At 39.6% G+C, this 21,006-nt stretch overlaps 1 protein-coding gene and 1 long non-coding RNA gene across 3 annotated transcripts in view; one reads left to right on the top strand and one right to left on the bottom strand.

Moving 5' to 3' along the window:
- The first annotated feature begins 3,736 nt into the window (after window positions 1-3,736).
- Window positions 3,737-21,006, top strand: part of DNAJC25 (DnaJ heat shock protein family (Hsp40) member C25) — a 19,749-nt gene continuing 2,479 nt past the window's right edge. The window contains exons 1-3 of the mRNA XM_077769867.1: window positions 3,737-4,162; window positions 16,722-16,874; window positions 18,922-19,392. Coding sequence (XP_077625993.1) covers window positions 3,830-4,162; window positions 16,722-16,874; window positions 18,922-19,392 — 957 coding nt within the window. The 5' untranslated portion in view covers window positions 3,737-3,829. The remainder of the gene's footprint in view (window positions 4,163-16,721; window positions 16,875-18,921; window positions 19,393-21,006) is intronic.
- LOC144236236 (uncharacterized) overlaps window positions 16,037-21,006 on the bottom strand; it is a 16,596-nt gene continuing 11,626 nt past the window's right edge. For both annotated transcript variants that reach the window (XR_013336456.1, XR_013336454.1), the window contains exon 3: window positions 16,037-16,319. This is a non-coding gene — a long non-coding RNA (uncharacterized LOC144236236). The remainder of the gene's footprint in view (window positions 16,320-21,006) is intronic.

Raw genomic sequence — 21,006 nt, forward strand, 5'->3', positions numbered from 1 at the left:
GAGATCATGACCTGAGCTGAAGTCAGCCACTTAACTGACCAAGCCACCCAGGTACCCCGTATTTACTATTTCTTTTCAATAAAATTTACCGTCTTACCCATTTTGTGCAACCATCACCATGATCTAGTTCCAGAACTTTTCATGACCCCAAAGGTGATCCTGTATCCATTAAGCATGCATTTATTATATAGTACTGTAATTCCTTATGCTCTGAGGAGAGAGCGTGGTTGTCACCGAAGCAGGCTGCCTGCTGCTGTGGCGCAGAAACTGCTGAGAGCTAACAGCTGCCGCCCCTGTGGTGACTAAGACACTGACCGGAGATCTATGCACTTCCTAGGACTGCTGTAACAAATCACTGTGAGCTGGCTGGCTTAAAACCACACACACTTACTCTCTCACAGTTCTTGAGGTTATAATTCTGAAACCAAGGTGTTGGCAGAGTTGGTTCCTTCTGGGGGCCTCTGAGAGTGAACTTTTCCATGCCTCTCTCCTAGCTTCTGGCAGCTGCTGGCAATCCCTGGCATTCCCTGGCTTGAGGTAGCATAATTCCAATCTCTGCCTCTGTCTTCACACGGTCATCTTCCCTGTGTGTAAGGCTGTTTTCTTATTAAGGGGACATGAGTCGTTGGATTAGAACCCAATTGTATTCAGGGGCGCCTGGGTGGCTTAGTCGGTTAAGCGTCCGACTTTCGCTTAGGTCATGATCTCGCGGTTAGTGGGTTCGAGCCCCGCGTCGGGCTCTGTGCTGACTGCCAGCTCAGAGCCTGGAGCCTGCTTCAGTCTGTGACTCCCTCTCTCTCTGACCCTCCCCTGCTCACGCTGTCTCTCTCTCTCTCCTAGAAATAAATAAAACATTAAAAAAAAATTTAAAAAAACCCAATTGTATTCAGCATGACTTCATTTTCTTTTTTTTTTCACTTAAAGTTTATTTAAAGAGAGAGGGAAAACACATGAGGTGGAGTAACAGAGAGGGAAAGAGAGAGAGAATCCCAAGTAGGCTCTGTGTTGTCAGCCCAGAGTCAGCCTCCAGACTCCATCCCTCAGATCATCACCTGAGCGGAAGTCAAGAGTTAGAAGCTTGACTGACTGAGCCACCCCGGTGCCTCCAGTATGACTTCATTTTAACTAATTACACCTGCAAAGCCTCTATTTCCAACAAAAAGTTCACATTCACAGGTATCAGAGGTCAGGACTTGAACGTGTCTTTTGGGGACATGATTCAACCCATAGTAGGAGCCCTCAACAACATGGTGGCAAAGAAACATGCTGAACAGGGAACCTGTTACTGATCCATTTGAGGGGAAGGAAAAAAAAAAAAGGCATCCTCTTTTTCTTTTCCAGCCTTGCAGTGTGCTTCCAGCACCCTCTATAGGCAGAGTTTAACAGTCAGCAGGCCTTGGGGGAAATGCAGTCTAGAGTCCTGTTGCCCAGGGCAAGGAATTTTGAGATTGTAACTCAGAGGCACTAAATTAATACCTGCCACAGATCAAAGTTCTGTTTGCTCTGAAGTGAACCTTCCCTCTGCTAGTTTGAGCTTTGAGTACAAAGCTCAAAATCAGCTGTGGGACGCAACAAGGGAAGAGTTCAAATAGAAGAGAACTACTGCTAAGTCCTGCAGGATACAGGGGGTAGTAGGGGAGGGATAATATTTTAGGCAGAAAGACCAGTGTGAGCAAAAGCAGAGTGTATGAGGTCCTAGATTGTCACAGAATCCCGAAAGCCTGCTAAAGTATTTGAACTCTAATCTGAGGGTAAAGTTGAGTGAGAGTAACATGATCACATTTGTAATGTAGAAAATTTCCTTTAAGCATGGCAAGTTCTTCCATTTGGGAAAGAGAGCACTTAACAGGTAGCACTGAGCTTCCATAAGAAGAGCTTGCATGGAGGAAGTGGACTGGGAAATCTGCATATCTGAGAGCCTCACGGGAGGTGAGGTTCAATGAGAATCATCAAATGTTTCAAATATGGACATGCCATGCTCTGATGTGGACAGGGCTGGAATTTCAACCACAGTATGTCTCAAATGGATGCATCATCTTATACCATAAGCCTACTTTTCTTCTGTTTTCCTTATTTTAAAAATGGCACCTGGCTGCCCAATTCAGAAATTTGGGCATTGTTATGACTTAACCCTCTCCTTCATTCCTCCAGAACCAATGATCCCAAACTGTCCCTTTGGCTTCATGAAAGTGTCTCTACTTTTCACTATGCTTTCTCTATTCTCAGTGCTACTACCCTGAAATGGGCCTGTAGAATCTCTTACTTGAACTCTTAAAACTGTCTCATAACAGTTGTCCTGACATCTCCTAACTTATTTTCCCAGCAGAGTAATTTTTCTGAAATGCAAATTTGAAGGTGTCATTTTACTACTTAAAATTCCACTCTGGCCCTCCATTGCTCTTTGGATAAAGAGCAACTTCTTCGACATGGAACAAAATGTCCCCTCACAATCTGGCTTCTTCTAGTTTCATCTCCTCCACTCCTCATCCCCACCTCAGTCCTATGGGCTGTATTTCATTTCTTGAAAAGCTTCATGTTCTCTTCTTGCCTCTGTCTCTTTCCCCTTCTTGGTACTTCCTTCACAACTCCCTTACCCCAAAACTCCCTAAATTCCATCCCTCAAGTCATCCTCGATTTGTCCTTCAAAGTCAGTTTAGATGTTCTGGAATTGGCCCTAACAATTGACCCTGACTCTAATAATTTCAGCTTAGGTGACTCTCCTATGTGTTTCATTAATTCTCTCTCTCCTCTCTTTCCATATGTATGTATGCTATATAACATACATATACGTGCATCTTTCCTTTGTTTCATTTTCTTAAAGGAATTTATTACACATTAAAGTTTATTTATTTGCTTTGTTTATTGTCTGTTATCCTCTACCAGAATATATGTTCCCTGAGATCAAGAACTTCGTCTACCTTACCGCTATGTCCCCAAAGCCTCCAACAGTGCCTAGCTCCTATTAGAGACTCAATAAATACGTACTAAGTCAATGATAGAAACACATTTTTTGAGGCAAAAAAACCCCATATTTCTCCCTATAGTCCCATGAAGTATTTGGAATACAATTATACTAAGAAATTATTTGTCGTCAGAGATTCAAATTTAAGTGAGTCACCTGTACTGTTTTTCTACACCCACAACACATTTGGCAGTAGCTGGAGACACTGTCTCGATCACAGCGGTGGTACTACCAGCGTGCTGCTAACCGTCTTACAATGCATAGGTCAGCCCTTTACTGGCAAATATTTGGTTCAAAATGTTACCAGTGTGGAGGCTGAGAAACCCTTTAAGGGTCCCCTGCAGGCAGACAGTGCCTAGAATCTCTAACTTCATCTTCCTTTTCGAAAGACATCATGGGGCTAGGGAAAAGAAGGCGTCCGGGGCTCGGGACTCGGTAAAACCCTGTGCACACATCTTCTTCACGGGGATAACCAGACGGTAAGAGGGCCAAGCTACCAATCGACATAGGTGCAGAAATGATGTAGAAAAGATCGCGTGTGAAGGGTACTGTGGACGTTACGTAAACCGCTCTGCGCACACTGGTTACGTGCTACACTGAGACATCCTTTAAGTCTGACTAAGAACAAACCCTCCAGCAGCTGAGGCTGGGAAAGCGGTCATCTACATACCGGAAGCGGCCCGGCGGATGAGGCGTCCTTCTCCCCTAGCAACGGTCGCGAAAGAAGTGATTGTCGCAGCAGCGCCCAGTGCGCCTGCGCGGAGGCGGCGCCTGCTGATGTGGAGCTAGGTCGGAGAGGCGGAGCCCGGCGCACGGCGGTGTGCGGCAGAGGTGCTGGGGTGGTGGAGCCGCGGCCGAGGCCCCGGGATGGCGGCGCCGCTCGCTCCGCGCCGGAGAGCCGGGGCTGCCGGCCGGCGCTGGTTGGTGCTGCTGCCGCCCCTGCTGCTGGCGCTGCTGCTGGCGCGGCCCGCGGGGGCCCTGGTGGAGGGGCTCTACTGCGGCACGCGCGACTGCTACGAGGTGCTGGGCGTGAGCCGCACGGCGGGCAAGGCGGAGATCGCGCGGGCCTACCGCCAGCTGGCCCGGCGCTACCACCCCGACCGCTACCGGCCTGAGCCTGGCGACGAGGGCCCGGGACTGACACCGCAGAGCGCCGAAGAGGCCTTCTTGTTGGTGGCGACCGCCTACGAGACTCTTAAGGTGAGGTCTGGGGGCGCAGATGGGTAGCGAAGAGTCCTGGCCGGCGGAGCAGGGTTCTCGGTGACCACGACTTCGGGCGCGGCCACCGCCACGACTATCTAGGATGTTCGCGATTTCCTACGTGGCCTCGCGAAAGAACCCATATGGCTCATTGACAAGATGGGAGCCCCCTCGGGCCTTGGGGGACAGTTAGCCCTCTCCTTTTTGTGACAGTTTCGGAAAGCTTTGGGCATCTAAGGATTTAGTGAAAGCGCTTTAAAAACGTGTAGCTCACACTTGGAAAGCAAGGTGATTATTATTACCAGGGTCTGTGATAGAACACAGGAAAGGTCTCCAATATTGAATGACTGTGATGGCGCCAATTTGACATGACAGAAACTTGATTTCTGCGCATGGTATTAAATGTGACATTTAGTGTGGGTTTATGGATCTAGAAAAACACTAAGAAGAACAATGAACAAGCAGTCAGAAGACCGGATATTTGACTTTTGGCTCCTACACCCCAAGGATGACCTTGGATAGTGACTCAATATGTCACAGTAGCTGTTTCTTCATATGCAAAATTAAAGCCATGATACCTCCTCACGGGGTTATTATGAGGATTGAATAAGTGTGAGAAATTCCCTGAATAGGACCTGTAAATAGGTGCTTAATGACTTGGGATTCAAGACTCTGAGGAATTTTTGTCAGGAAAAGTTTGTGAATATGTGTGTAGTCATTTGACAAAAGCTTTATGGAGTCCTTTGGGGATGGGGATTTAGCCTGATTCTGTTCTCTTCTCCTACTGCAAAAATCAAACCATATAAGGAATCACAAATGTAACTCCTATTTGATGTAAGTGTTACTGCTTCAAGGGTCCCATCATGCCAACGTACCAGCAATTTACAGCAACTTTAAGGTACTTCTTTCCAGCCTTAAGGAAAAAAAATTAAATAGGGATCACTAGTGTGGTTGCCGTGGCTGGGGGTGGGACAGAGGATGAGAGAGAGAGAATCTCAAGCAGGCTCGACACTCAACCCTGAGCCACCCCATGACCCTGGAATCATGACCTGAGCCGAAATCAAGGGTTGAGTGCTCACCTGAGTCACCCACTCTTTATTTTTTTTTTTTGAGTCAAAGTTTTCCTTGTTGCTGTGTAGTCTGCTTTTAATGACTACTTTGGGTATACTGTAATTTAACCACGGATTATTTTTATAGATTAGGGTCCCAGAGCTGAAAATACTGAACCAAGGAGTTAAAGACTCTTCATTCATGCTTTCCAGAGCAATTTATATGACTGTGTTGATTTTGCTAAATTATGACTAGCATTGTTGACACTGTAATTCTTATTGGCAGTTAACTGAAGAATAAGTGGGACCTTGGGAAGTGCAGGTACCAGAGGGTTTAGTTGCTTGTTATTTAGGATATAGAGTGATTGGGGAAAGATTTCCCAAAAATGAGAAAGACTTTCTCCATCTAGGACAACCCAGCATCTGAAGCCCCAATCTGTGTTTTTGTGCTGAGGAAAGAGTGGTCCAGAGAAGCAGGCAGAAGGACCTGGTAGCACATAATAAAGGGATGGAGAACTTCCAGAAGAGAGGGCAGCAGAAACACTGGCAACTATTGCCTTCTGCTGGGGGTGGAGATGGTTTGGCACGAGAGTGGTTAGTAAACGAGAGCCATGAATGAAAGACAGATAATTCTTGCTGGGAGGAACCCTAAGACTCTTAACTATTCTTGCCATTTTCTTGAAGACACATATTTGGAAGCTGATTTGGCAGATCTGTAACGGTTGCCTCTAAAAGTTTTTACCCCTAAAGTTTAGGGCTGATTGGTTAGCTAGTGAAAGCTCAATGAAATGATTTGTGCACTTTTTTGGCAGTTAAAAACTGGTATGTCTGGAGAAAGTAACACTTTTATTTAATTTTTTTCAAGTTTATTTATTTAGAGAGAAAGAGCAAGCTGAGGAAAGGCAGAGAGAAAGTGGGAGAGAGAATCCCAAATAGGCTCCCGCACTGTCAGTATGGAACCTGACCTGGGGCTTGAACTCATGAGCCATCAGATTGAGACCTGAGCCGATATCAAGAGTCAGACACTTAACTGACTTAGCGACCCAGGCACCCTAAAAGTAACACTCTTAATCCTGATTCCAACAAGAGGTTTGCAGTCCTCCAAATGTCTCCAAACAGGAAACAACTGGAGTTGCACTGCTGGAGGAGGGAATGAGAGAATGTGCAGTACTTTCCCCAGCCCCGCTCAGTGTTCCTATCAGAGGAAAGGGATGTCTAGGGATGGTTTGGACCCTGAAAATCAGACCTACTTCAGCTCTATGAAAACAATTTTAAAGTTATAGAGATGGACTTCTAAGTGAAACACCTCCAGAAACTTTTCTTTTTCAAACTTCACTGCAGATTCCCTCTCCTGTAATAAGGAAAAGGACTTGGATTTGCTATGTGTGAAAGTTATTAAAAACATACAGGGTGGTCAGATTTTATTTCTGTCATAATGAAAAACTGTAAGTGACCAGAGAATTCATTTCCGGTAATGCAAAGATCTAGTGAACTGGGGTCATCCAATTGGAACAGTCTCAGCCTTCAAATTATCCCCTTGAGGCAATGGGGATGTAACCACTACTGGAATTGTATCTGCAGGCTGGAATGAGGGCTTGTGAGGGGTAAGAGGTCCATGTGGCGTTTGCTAAGAGCAGATCAGATAGAATAGTGGGAGGAGTTGATAGGTTCCAGTGGCTCTGGAATAAGGAGATGCAGAAGCCTATCTGAATTCCACGTATCATCTCATGGAGGTAGCAGATGCCTACCTGGGACTACATCATTTCTGTTTGCTAGTTTTGTTATGCACTGTGAATAACAGTAAACCCTGTGAGAGGTGTGCTTATCTACAAAGCCAGCCAGAAAGGAGGGAGGGACTTGGGAAGACTGTGTCCTCCTTCATAGCCATGTGCAGTTAGTTATTCCTGGCATATGGAAGAAGTTGATTTTATATTTGCCTTGTGAAATGCACAGGTAGATCCCATCTCTGAAACAGTATATCTAAAAGAAATTGTTCCTTTCTTGAAATCTGAAATAATTTAGTTGTAAATTCATTGGAGCTAGGAGTCTTTTTTTCTTACCCCATAATTTATTGATAACCTTTTGATTTCTCTTATTATTAGTCTATTCAAGTCTCTTAATATTTTTAATATATGTGATATAAAAGGCTGTGTTATATCTTCATTATAAGCTTATAGTGGTTTTCTGTCAAAACTTCTAATAACCAGCAATCTCTGAATGTGGATAATAAAATATGTCACCAAAATGGGAACCTAGATTTGTGAATTTTTGTGGATTTATGACTGAAGTTGTCTTGGTCAAATAAATGCCTCTTTGTTAGAGAGAGGCTTTTTAAGACGGTGGTTGTTAAAAAATAAGTACACTAATGGCATTTAAGTACAGTTGGTAAGACAGGAGATATTATTACACTTGGTCATTGTTATTTTAGCAATACCGATTCTACCTGTGCAGAGATATATTAAGGAAAACCAGAAAAAAGGATTGGTAATAGTGGAAGGCAAAGGCACTGGTCAGATGCTTTCATCAAGTCATGCTTAGTTCAGCTTCTAAAATAACTTAAAAATACAGTTCTCAGCAGGACCTCAAACCATTATGATTTTATATACTGCGTTATATTTGCTTCATCATATAAACAGAGTGAAGACAATGAAATAGTATTTAGTTTATTTGACTACTGGGATTCAGGGAATTCATGGACTTTGGAAGTTAAGTAAATGGACTCTCACTTGCTGTGTCAACATTGAATCTTTTTATGTGGATATAGCACTTATCACACTGCACTGTAAATATGGAGTAGCTCTTTCTCCACTAAACTACCTCCTTGCCTTTTTGTATGTATATCCATGGCACCTAGCCCAGTGTCTGGCACATCAGATAATGAATGTTTGTTAAAGGAAAACTCATACTTGGAGATAGATTCAGATTGAATGGAAATTGAAAGTGGATTTCTGACATTGTGACATTGTTATGTGAAGCCTACGCTGGCATTTTATCCAAAATTAATTGTAATTTTAAAGAGTGGTACAGATAAAGTAGATTGGATGGCTATGAATGAAAAGATCCCTCATGAGAGAAAAATTGCACATCTATTTTTAAGGATAAATTCTGTTTTTTTTTAAGTGAGAAAATTAATCCTTTTTGAATATAGATAACAATTGGATGAAGTAGATGGAATAAAGATGACAGAAATAAGCAGATGAAGGAACAGATGGAAAGAATGCACTTAGAAAATGAGAAAATAGAATTTGGCAGCATTTTGCAAAATCACAAAAGAACAGAAAAGATCTTGGCAGCATTACTGGCATGAAGGTTATCTGATAAGGTAGGAGATCTGTGGTGAGAGCCTTTTACTACTCTAGCCTTGTCTTGGCAGGGAAGTCACAAGAACACTTCAGTTTTTTATCAGTCTGGTTGGTGTAGCAGGGCTTTAGCACTTACAAAGAATTGGGCATGGGGAGGGGAGGGATTCTGAACACCCTGCCGTTTTATGTGACTGTCTATTGTTCTTCCTTAATTTATCCTCTTATTCGATCCTTTCTGTAACTGGTACTGAGGGAGGTGCTGGGGGAGGAGATCATAACAGTGAAGAAGGCACAGTTCTTGCCTTTAATCTTTTAACATAACAAGGAGACAGGTACTTATTGTGTGGTTATTATTTAAGTTATATAATAAAAATGTGTAGGTTACCTTGCAGCACTGGGAGGACACAATTATTTCTTCTTTGGGGATTGGAGAAGAATGTACTCTTTGATCTGGATCTAGAACAGTCACCAAGAGTTGACAGTTGAAGGGATATTTTTGGTAGAGGGAAAACCTGATCAACAAAAACATGAAGTCATGAGTATGTAAGATTCATTCCAGGAACGAGATGTAGTTTGGTAAGGTATTATAATAGTATTTTCTCCACCAGTGATCACTTTTATTATATTTCTCTGAAGGACCTTTTGTTTTGAGGAACAACAATGAATTGCACTTCTTAGAATTACTGTTTTTCTTTCCTAGTATCTATCCAGATTAATCAATCATTCATAATAATTGAGTATTCATAAATATAAAAAACATGTAAATTTAGAATACAGTTGTGATGCTGATAAGCAGCCAATTTAATTAAGTAAGCTTGATGGCAGATAGATTTCATTTGACATGTCAACTCTGATTGGTTATGACTCCCTGAAACACTTGTAAAGGTTTTGAGACCTTGTCTGGGTTTAGTGGGAAGGAGGACATGTTCAATAGTGATTTCTCCCACGGACCCAGAAGAAGGGTGTGGTACATTATGCATCACACACACTATTTCTGCTGTGAATCCATAAGTGTTTGTTTTTTACTGATCCCTTAATTTCAGCTGTTATTCCCTACTTATGACCAAGACTAATTGTATACCAGATGTGTTTAATTCTAGTTTTGTGACTACCTGACACATGATGTTATCAACAGCCAGTCAGAGTTTTTGATTAACACAAAAGCTACTGAGTTGATAAAATTCTGGCCAGAAACTGAGCACTTGATATTTTAATTTAGCTTGTGCAGATTTATCCTGGGTAAAAAGGACATTCTGATATATTCACAGCACAGAGACCCTTATTGCATTTTTCACAGATTTTAGAGGATCTACTACTTCTAGGTTAGAAGACTGTCAGGTATATGGTAAGGAGAATTTTTCAGGAGACTGGAACGCAGTTTGGGATTAGATGATGAACAGCCCTTTAGTCTGTGTTCAAGAATTTGAATTTTATGTATCGAATAGTTACCAGAGGTTTTAAAGAGGAGAAATAACACAATCTGATGTTTCTTTCAGAAAGAAAATTCTGAGAACAATATTGAGAATGGGTTAGGGAAGGCAGGAAGGTTTTTGACTGAATTCATTTCCACCATTTTCTGGAATTTTATCCTTTTTCTTTGGTAACTTGAAAATCTGAGTAGGTCCATTTCACATTGCTTTCACTCAGTTTTGCTTCTTTTAAAGGTACTGTCACATCTTTCTTCTTTTTTCACTTTGGCTATCTTCCTCACCTCCTTTTCCTTCAAGCTGCCTAGACTGACGTGTATCAACACACATACTGGAATTGTTCTTCAGGTGAACAGTGGTGCTCTAGGTGTCAGATCTGACAGCTCCTCTTCCTTTCTCCCTCCTGGTACGGTTTGTGGCATTTGATGTTGCATCATGTAGTCCTTTAAGCTGTTCTCCCTAAACTCTCTCAGTGTTATTCTCTCCCTTTTCTCCTGTCTTTCTAGTCATTTCTTTTCAGTCTTTATAATCTTTTCTTCGGCCAACACCTTAAACGTTGCTTTTCCTTAGAGTTCTATCCTTTGGGTACTCTTTTTTCTTTTTGTTTTCTCTCTTCTTCCTGATGAGACTCAACTACATCTGTGACAACTCTAAAATCTGTGTTCTCTAGGTTCATATTTTCAGCTGTGTCTCATTTTGTAGCATAGTTACCCAAATTAAACATTTCAGAAATCAATCTTGTTATGTTTGTTAAAGCATACGTTTTAAGAGGATGTAATCATGACTCTTACAGAAACACAAAATGAACATGTGTCAGATTTTATTTAATTTATTAATGAAGGAACCACTAAGATATTAAAACTGGTTCAAAAGAGAAAAAGTGCCACACATTCACAAACAGGGAATGCTAAAGTGCCTGTAAAACTGGCCAATATGACAACGCAATAGTTGTATTCCACTGGACACGATTTGTCTTTCTGTGAACAAGAATTACCTGCATTACTTCCAGTTTTCTACAAGTTACTGCTGTTCCTATAAAGGCGCAACCCTCCTTCAGGAATAGATAATCCCAGGAGGCTCCAAGAATTGAAAAGATTCCAGTAACTTTTTTTTCCCTTTTTCAGAATCTTCCACTATTTTCCCCAGCCTCTTCTCCAAACTTGATATCATGTTCTTTTATTTATTTATTTATTTTTTAAAGCTTATTTATTTTGAGAGAGAGTGAGAGTGCATGAACGGGAGAAGGGCAGAGAGAGAGGGAGAAAAAAATCCCAACCAGGCTCTGCACCATCAGCATGGAGCCCCATTCAGGGCTCAGACTCACAAACTGTGAGATCACAAACCTGAGCTGAAATCAGAAGTCTGACGCTTAAAGGACTGAGCCAGCCAAGTGCCCTCATTCCATTCTTCACAATATTGTCAGGGTTAGCTTTGAAAAATAAACACTTCTACTTAGTGGTATTGTTTTCATGCTTTAAAACATTTCATTTTTGAATAGCACAGATAATAATACTCTAGTATTTCAGCATGGCATTACAAGGTCCTCTCCATGGCTCTTATCCAAGCCTGTCTTCCTGGGCACATTTACTATACTTTCTTCCTAAATTTTCCTACTGCTCAACCTTCGCTGAATCCATTAAATTCACTGATGCTTCTGTATGTTAACACTTGCTGTCACCTGTGCCTGGAACAGATTTTTACCATATAGTACTTGCTTTTCAAGATCCAGGACTTATTTCTTCTCTGCTATGGTTCTTGTCACCGGTGGTCTCAGGCAGAGTTAGTCTTTTCGTCCTTAGTACATCAAATTGCATTTTTCTTGCTAGATTCTTCTAAATGGAAGAGTTCTTAAGACCAGGACGTTATCTTATTTGTCTTTTTATCCTCCTCTGAGTTGAGCACAAGGCTTAATGCCCTGTGTAATTAATTTGCTGACTCGAAAATAACCAAGGTTTTTAGAAGCTTAGGTAACCAAGTAGATGGTGATACTGTACTATTAACTGAAACACGGAGGGACAGATTTGCTTTTTGAGCGTGTGTGTTTTGAGATAGCTATGTTATCGTTAGGAAATGCTTAGGAGATATTTGAAAATAGGAAGACACAGGAAAAAGATCTGAGTGTCACTAGTATGTAGATGATACTGCAAATCATGTAAGTTGTTGAGGCCACATGTAGACAGAAAAGAAGACATGGGAAGACAGTGGCACTAGTGACTGGGTGCAGGAAGCAGAGAGAAATGAAACTGACCGCAGTGAATTTCCTTCCTCTATAGTAGGATGTAATGGCCTGGATAAACATGTAGGGGAAGAGATGTTATTTTTTTTTAAAGGATCCATTTGTGTGTATTTCTTTTAAAATGAGATTACTATATATTTTTAAGAATGAACAAAAATATTACTATGTTTTTTTAAATATATATTATTGATTCCTGGCCTTTAACATCCAACCTAAAGTGGTTTCTACTACCTGTGTAACAGAAACTTTTTAATGTAAAAGTGGCTGCAATATCAAATTATTGCAATTTATGTATATTGAGATCAAACAATTCATTATTTCTTCAAGGGCAAGAACATAATATATTTTTGCCTCTGGGGAGGTGGGAAGGGGATGATCACTTTCATAAGACAAGGAAGGATTCAGTGCTTTCTTTGCTTGTGGGTTTCCTCTTGTTCACTTTTGATCTAGATATTGGTGGTTCTGTTCCAGTCCTCCTGCATATGCCCCAGAGGATTGGGAGTGGAGTGGACACCAGCAGAAGCACCATTTTTTCCTGTAGAGATTAGAAACAAGGAGCTTATTGCCCTGCTGGTCAAGGCTCAGGACAGAGAGGAGGAAGAAACAAGTATAAAGGTTTTGGTTTTGGAAAGAAGTTGGAATCTCCTGACCCTGGGACCTTAAGATCCACAAAATTGCTGAAAGAAAAAGTACTACCTTATTGAAAGGTAAGACATTAAACTGTTTTAAGGTTTAAGCCGTTTTAGCCACAGTAGCATATTTTCATAAGCTTTGAAATCAAGCAGTCATTTCTGCTAAGCCCAAGTTTTTGTGAAATAATCACCCATCCAGCCTTCCTGGTGAGATAGAGACCTCTGTATAGTGAGGGAGAGCCTTTATAAAATTTTACTCGATTTTTAAATGACATTTACTGAATGCCAGGCACTATGGTAGGCCTTGGATATACAGAGATTAATGTGTCACCCTACTTATCTTCCAGAAGTTCTCATTCAAAGAAAAGAAAAAAAACTAATGATTACAATGTGATAAGTGCTATAATAAAGAGGCCACATATGTAATAAGAGTGGTCTAACTCTGACATTTGTGTCCTAAAGGATTAATAGGAGGTCATGAGGTTAGAAGAAAGGGGTGGGCATTTGAGGTAGAAAGAATTATACGTTCAAAGACATAGGTACGAAAGAGCATGCTGTACTGGAAGAACACACCAAATTCTAGAAATTACTATCTGAGGTTTGCTATGGGCAAAAGAGGGGCAAGTGATGAGATGTTGCTAAGTTAGAGTGCACTACTTATGGGCCTTGTTGCATGTCAAGGAAATTTTAACTTACTAGCCACAGGGAATCATTGGAGATGAAAAAAATAATTGTAGGACTACCTGAGTTCCAGGATGGGTAGGAGAAAGAATAAATATAATGGTTTTAAAATACGTATGTACCTGTAGCTCTCAATTGGGTCCTAGTCTCTTTTTTTCTTTTTTGCTAGTATTCCTGGTATCCTTGTGTTCTTACTAGGTTGATTCTAAACTTTGTAGGCTACTAGAGAGTAGAATTTTGATTTAGACTGTTGAAAACTAACTCTCCAATTTGTGCCAACCTTGGAACACCTTCCAAAGTATATTATGCATGCCTCAGCCTACAATAATTTCCTTCAATCTGGAGAGAAAGTTATAAACCCGAGAGTAAAGATTCTGGCTGGTTAAATGCTGTAACAAGGACGTGGTCAACCCTTCTTGTCTTTAATCGTGACAAAAACAGGGTCATAAATTTATGGTGAACCCAGAGAAAAGAAAACCATCCTATGAAGTCACACTTGATCCTGAGACCTTTTGCGGGAATCAGTTTGAGGACTTATTAAAGGGCTCTGAATAGACCCCACAGGATCTGGTTGCAGCAGAGAGGCCAGACACAAGGTTCCGATTTTGGAGTGGCTCGTTGCTGGAACATTAGTTGACCATCCTGTTAGAAGAGCTCAGGACCCAATGAAGTGAGTCACAAATTTAGGGACCAGCGAGAAGAAGGTGACCCTGGTGGAAGATCTGGGTGAAAAGCCTGAATAAGGATATCTGCGTTCTATGGATTGTGACTTTCACTAACATAAGAGAACACAGAAGAGAAGATAACTGTTGGACCCATGACATTCACATAGCAGATTTCAATGACACTCAAAGACAGTGTTGTATTCTTTAACCAGGAAGAGTACAGTCAGGCTGGGCAAAGGAGTCTGTGTAGATAATGATGCTGGAGGTCTATAGGAATTTGATCTCAGTATGGCAGTTAGTTTCAAAACTACTACATGTAAAAGTGCATTGGAGCAAGATAAATTGTGTTGAAGAAATGCATTTCAAAAGACATCTGCCAAGATTGGGAGGCTGAATTAAAAGTCAAAGACTTCAGGCCAAAAGCAGAACATTTCTGTAAAATTAGTCCAAAAAGCAAAAACTAGAGGGAGAATGGAAAAATTCTTAAAAGATGTCTTCAAATACTCAAAATGAGATATATCAAGATACATGGGTTTTAGTCTTCAGAGCTATCTCTATGCCCTATAAAGTTTTGCCCTTTTTAGGTTAGAAACTGTAAAATACAATGGCTTATAGAAAGAATAATGGATTGACAGTTGAAGCATGTGGCAGTTGCCACAAGAAAATCTTTTTTTGACAGAAAAGAACATTCAAAGAGTGAATTTGAAAATAAAAACAGCCTGAGCTCAGCCCTCTCTATATAACAGACAGTTCTTATACTGACCCTCCAAATAGTGCTGTGGAATAGACTTTAAATATATTTGTATCTCATTATACTAGATACTAGTTTATCTAGTTTCAAATTCTAGTCAGAGGTAAAAAATATTTTCAACATACCAAATCTAAGAGAATTGTAAGAATGTGCTCAAATTCACAATTCTTAGAAAATATATAATGATTTTAATGGGTACAGAGGAGATTCTGTCATTAGCAAACTCATTTCAAATCTAAGAAATTGCATGTTGGAGGAGTCAGGAGGTCCTGAATAGACCTCAGAGCCTCCATCTGTGGTAGTAGAGTGCTGGGTGTAGATTTTGAAATGCCTTTAGTTAAGAATTTACAATTTTATGAATATTAAATAACATCCTAGAAAGACATCCTGTAGGTTAAAAAAGGTTTTTAATTTTCATAATGGTTTGTGTTGTACTCCCTGTCTTACAGAGAGTAAAGAATTTGTTGTGGTTTTACTCTTCATCACTTTTTGGACAGAAGACAAAATAGGAGGTGCTTGGCTAGTTCAGTTGGTAGAGCATGTGATTCTTGATATCTGGTCATGAGTTTGAGCCCCACATTGGGGGTAGAGTTTACTTTTTTTTTTAATGTTTATTTTTGAGAGAGAGAGACTGAGCATGAGAGGGGGAGGGGCAGAGAGAATCCAAAGTAGGCTTTAGGCTCTGAGCTGTCAGCCCAGAGGCTGACATGGGGCTCGAACCTACCAACCATGAAAAGATGACCTGAACTGAAGTTGGACACTTAACCCGACCGAGCCATCCAGGCACCGAGTTTACTTAAAAAATAAAAAAATAAATAAAATTTTAAAAAGGACAAAGTAGGTTTCCTGTGTGATTAAAAAAGCAAATCATAACCCTGTGTAGTAGTTCTTCAACCTATGTAGCTCAGTAAGAGATCAGCACTTTTCTCTATTTGAAATTGATTAAAATTAGAGGTTTTAAGAAATGTTTTATTTGTGAACATTCAGAGCAGCATTTCAGAATGCTGTGGGGTTTTTTTTTTCCTTTCCCCAATGTGTTTGTGTAATTAAGGAAGATCTATATGTTACTTTATTTATGAACTGGGCTGTGACAAAATAATAGTAAGATATTCTTTATTTGTATATGTTTCTGTATAATGTTCTATCACTTGATGTTTGAAATAATCCTGTAAAATTAGTAAAGCAGATATTATCTCTGTTTTACAAATGAAGAAAAGCGAGGCTCAGAGAGGCCAAAGATTTCACTTAAAATCACAAAGTTAAACTTTTCACCATTATACTGCACTATGTTTCTTGAAGATGAGTATAACTCAGTTTTATAGGCACAGACCTGGCTTCGTCTGCTTTTTGTTGTCTTAATCATTGCTTTTGACAGAAGACTTTCTACACAAGGCTGGAAAATGATGGTGAATATCTGTAATAGAGAGGAACATTTGTTCCTGTCAGTAATTATTGAAAGTAGGTGTCAACATGTTCTGAAGTTAAAAGAACGTGACAACATCCTTACTAGTACCATAACACTGGCTAAAACGGCATGGTTAATTGTTATTAAAATGTTTTTATTTTTCCAGGAGGACTAACAACATTTATGAATTTGGAGAGATTACTTTTATTATGCTTTATACCTAATATTAAAGTTCTAGAAACAAATTTATGTGTGCCTTTGAAGAGTGGTGGGAAATTTATTTGGATAGTTTCAGTTCTTTTATTCAGCTTAATCTTACATGAGTATAAAATTCTGTTTGACTTAACAGATTATAAACTAAGGCCATTTAATGAAATGTCCTATGAAATTGAGTATCTTGTTATTTTACAGGATGAAGAAACTCGAAAAGATTATGATTACATGCTGGATCATCCAGAAGAGTACTATAGCCATTACTACCATTACTATAGCAGGCGCTTAGCCCCCAAAGTGGATGTTAGAGTTGTGATTTTGGTCAGTGTATGTGCTATTTCAGTGTTTCAGGTTGGTATTAATGGAGGTGAATGTCTTCGTGTGTGAGCTTGAGTGCACATTGCCTAGTGCTGGGCATTAAAACTGAATTAGAAGTACCTTTTTATAAAATGTTACTTGTAGTTGAGACTAATTTTTTTAAACTAGAAAAATATTCATTTTTTTAACTAATAACACTGGAATATTTGTCAATGGGAAATCCAAATTAATGATGAATGTCATTATTTAACTATAAAAAAATTCAACAGTAGATCTTTTTCTCATTGTTCCATTTAGAGTATTTCCTTCCTAACAGGCAGAGTGAATATTAACCTGATCATACTATTACTTTTGTAGGACTTTTCAATGACTTCCCGTTAAATTTGGGGGAAACCTAAACTTCTTCTTTATTTTTTTAAATATTTATTTATTTTTGAGAGAGAGGGGGAGACAGAGAATCCCAAGCAGTCTCCACACTGTCAGCAGAGAGCCCAACACAGGGCTTGAACCCAGGAATTGTGAAATCATGATCTGAGCTGAAATCTAGAGTGAGACAATCAGCTAAGCCACCCAGGTGCCCCCAAAACCTTAACTTTTTAATATGACCTAATAAATCTTGGTGGCTATCCACCAAATGCCAGTAGTGCTTGCCATTACTATAACAACCAAAGATGTCCCACACATTTCCACGGCCTGTTAAGGGCACTCTTGCTTGGGCTGAAAACTACTGAAACATATTAGAAGAGCTGTAATAACTTTTCATGTTTTTTAAAATGTCACAAAAATTTAACTTTTCCAGCTTGAAATGAGTTTTTCCTACTATTCTTAAAGTAACCACACCTGTCATGTTCTCTTTTAGAGGAAAAAAACATGTCAGATGATTAGAATGAAGCAATTTGCTAGTCTGAAAACTGCTGCAGTTTAATTCCCAGAAATGCGAGTCATTTTTGCGAGTCACTTTATATGTCAGATAGAAATCCTATTGAAACTAACATGTATTTTAAATGTATCCGGTTTTGCAGAAGTATTTTTCCTTCAGAGGGGAAAGCAGGGATAATTTTACCTATCTGTTTTAGATAATGTGATACCCTAGTAACATTTTTCCCCCCTTAGTCCTAATAGATTGCTACTATAATGTTTGAAGATATTATTGGTTTAACTGCAGTATTCATTCAGCAAAACAGCAAATGAAATGTGTGGAATTGTGAGGAGTAGGTCTTTTTCTGACAATTAATGAAACACTTTATATATATTTATGAAGTAAGTTAGATGTTTTCTAGTCACAGTCTGTGTGTGAGTGTTTTAATGTTTGTTTAGTTTTGAGAGAGAGAGGGAATGAGAGATCACGACCTGAGTTGAAGTCAGAGATGCTTAACCAGCTGAACCACCCAGCTTCCCCAGATGTTTTCCAGTCAAATATGTGTTCGAACATATTTGAATCCTTTACTTCAGAATATAATGAGCATTGCTGTGACATATCTAGATGGTTCAGGAAAGAGATGGGAATGAATATAGTTGCCTGAGGATCCTGTGATTTTTTTTTTAAATAAGTTCCCCACTGGCTAGTTTTGCCATTTAACTTGTCCTCCAGAATGTGGATCACAGTCTCACAGTCTTTAAAAAAAAAAAAAGAGAGAGAGAGAGAGAAATATTTTTTAGTAGTGATCTAGGGAAATCCATTTCATAAAGATGTGAAATGACAGGTATGGTGTGATTCCATGGATTTGTCCTCTGATCTTGTGTATCTCCTGTCTGAATTAATGGCTTTTTGGCCCAGCTCAGGGCTTACTTGATTTATCTAGCCTGAAATCCCATGTACATGTGAGCATTATTCAATTTTATCTTTTACTAACAGAGAAAGATGAGTGTAGTCCCTTTTTTTGTTTTGAATTCAATAAGCACTATGCCAAGCTCATGACCCCGAGATCTAGAGTTCCATGCTTTATGGATTAAGCCCGCCAGGTACCCCTTGAGATCTCTATTTTTAATCAGAATGGCTTTTGGGGGAGTGGGGGAAGGTGCTCACCAAGATGCATTTTGGTAGTAAAAATGACCCATTTTTCTTTGTTAAATATTCCAGTTTTTCAGCTGGTGGAACAGCTACGACAAGGCAATCAGCTACCTAGCCACAGTGCCCAAATACCGTATCCAAGCCATGGAGATTGCCAAGCAGCAGGGGTTACTTGGAAAAGCCAAAGAGAAGGGCAGAAACAAAAAGTCCAAAGAGGAAATTCGTGACAAGGAGGAGAGCATCATAAAGAACATTATAAAAAGTAAAATAGATATAAAGGGAGGCTATCAGAAACCACAGATATGTGATCTCCTCCTGTTTCAGATTCTCTTAGCACCTTTTCACCTGTGCTCGTATATAGTCTGGTATTGCCGGTGGATCTATAACTTTAACATCAAAGGCAAAGAATATGGGGAAGAAGAAAGACTGTATATCATTCGTAAATCCATGAAGATGTCAAAGTCTCAGTTTGATAGTCTAGAAGATCATCAGAAAGAAACTTTTCTTAAACGGGAGCTCTGGATAAAGGAGAATTATGAGGTGAGTACACTGCTGGGATTTTAGTGTCATCTTACATTTGAAGATTTGGTTTATGAGAAGGGATCACAGAAATGCACTCTAATTTCTGAAATCCAAGATTTTAAATAATAAAGATCTAATTTTTATTAGAAGTGTGACTATATTTGGTAATGGGACAGTGTTTTTTTAACCTATAATTTGTCTTAAAAGATGAACTTCAAATACTTTAATTGACTGATACTGAAAATCTTAAGAAAGGTCTAATTTGTTGTGTTAAACTGCAGTGGGATAATATTTATGTTTGCAAGGGTGTCATAACAACTTTCTGTTAGTTGCTGTAATTAAAATTTGTTCCCCGTATTTTGTCTTGTAAACTTAGCTACAGAGATTAAAAAAACAAAATAGAGAGGGAATAAGATATGGAAATTTTGTTGAAATAACTTCATTTCAAAATAAGTGAGCACAGAATCTTCTGTATAGTAACTAACATATTATGGAAAGTTACTTTTATTTTTTAAAACATGCCTCTAGGAGTGCCTGGGTGGCTCAGTCGGTTAAGCCTCTCACTTCAGCTCAGGTCCTGATCTCACGGTTCGTGGGTTCGAGCCCCACATTGGGCTCTGCGGTGACAGCTCAGAACCTGGAGCCTGTTTAAGATTCTGTTTCTCCTTCTGTCTCGCCCCTTCATCTGCTTCCATTCTGTTTCTCAAAAATAAACATTAAAAAAAATTTTTTTTTAAATGCCTCTACATTTTGGGCAGTTTAATAAGTGCTATATATAATAACTAACATGGAAAGTTACTTTTATTTTTTTAAATGCCTCCAAATTATGGGCAGTTTAATAAATGCTATATAATTGTCAGCTATACTAGTTACCTTGAGATGATCAACTGCTTACCCAAAGTCCTAGAGGAACTAGTAATCTCATCATAATGATACTATTTTAGGTTTGGGGTAAAATTAATTAATGTATTAAATATAATAATAAAGCACAGTGATGGGGTACTTGGCTGGCTCAGTTGGTAGAGCATGTAACTATTTATTTGTCTGTTTATTTATTTATTTATTTTTGAGAAAGAGAACACGAGAAGGGGAGGGCAGTGAGAGGAAGAGGGGGAGAGAGAGAGAGTCCTAAGTGCAGAGCCTGACATGGGGCTTGAACTCACAATCTGTAAGATCATGACCTGAGCCAAAGTTAGACACTTAACCAACTGAGCCACCTAGGCACCCCAATAGAGCATGTGACTCTTTTTTTTCCTACTTTTTAAAATGTTTATTTATTTTTGAGAGAGGGAGTGAGCGCAAGCGAGGGAGGGGCAGAGAGAGGAAGACAGAATCCAAAGCAGGCTCCAGGCTCTGAGCTGTTGGCACAGAGCCTGACACAGAGCTCGAACTCATGAACCACAAGACCATGACCTAAGCCAAAGTCTGACGCTTAACTAACTGAGCCACCCAGGTGCCCCAGTGTGACTCTTGATCTCAGGCTTATGAGTTTGAGCCCCACACTGGATAGAGTTTACTTAAAACAAAACAAGAAAAATAATACAATGAGACTTTCTTAAGAAATCTCAAGTGTATTTGTTTTTTTTTTTTTTTTAGTTTCATAGACATTTCTTTTTTTTTTTTTTTTATTTT

The sequence above is a fragment of the Crocuta crocuta genome, unplaced genomic scaffold (genome assembly GCF_008692635.1).
Source record: "Crocuta crocuta isolate KB4526 unplaced genomic scaffold, BGI_CrCroc_1.0 scaffold95, whole genome shotgun sequence".
Classification (NCBI taxonomy): domain Eukaryota; kingdom Metazoa; phylum Chordata; class Mammalia; order Carnivora; family Hyaenidae; genus Crocuta; species Crocuta crocuta.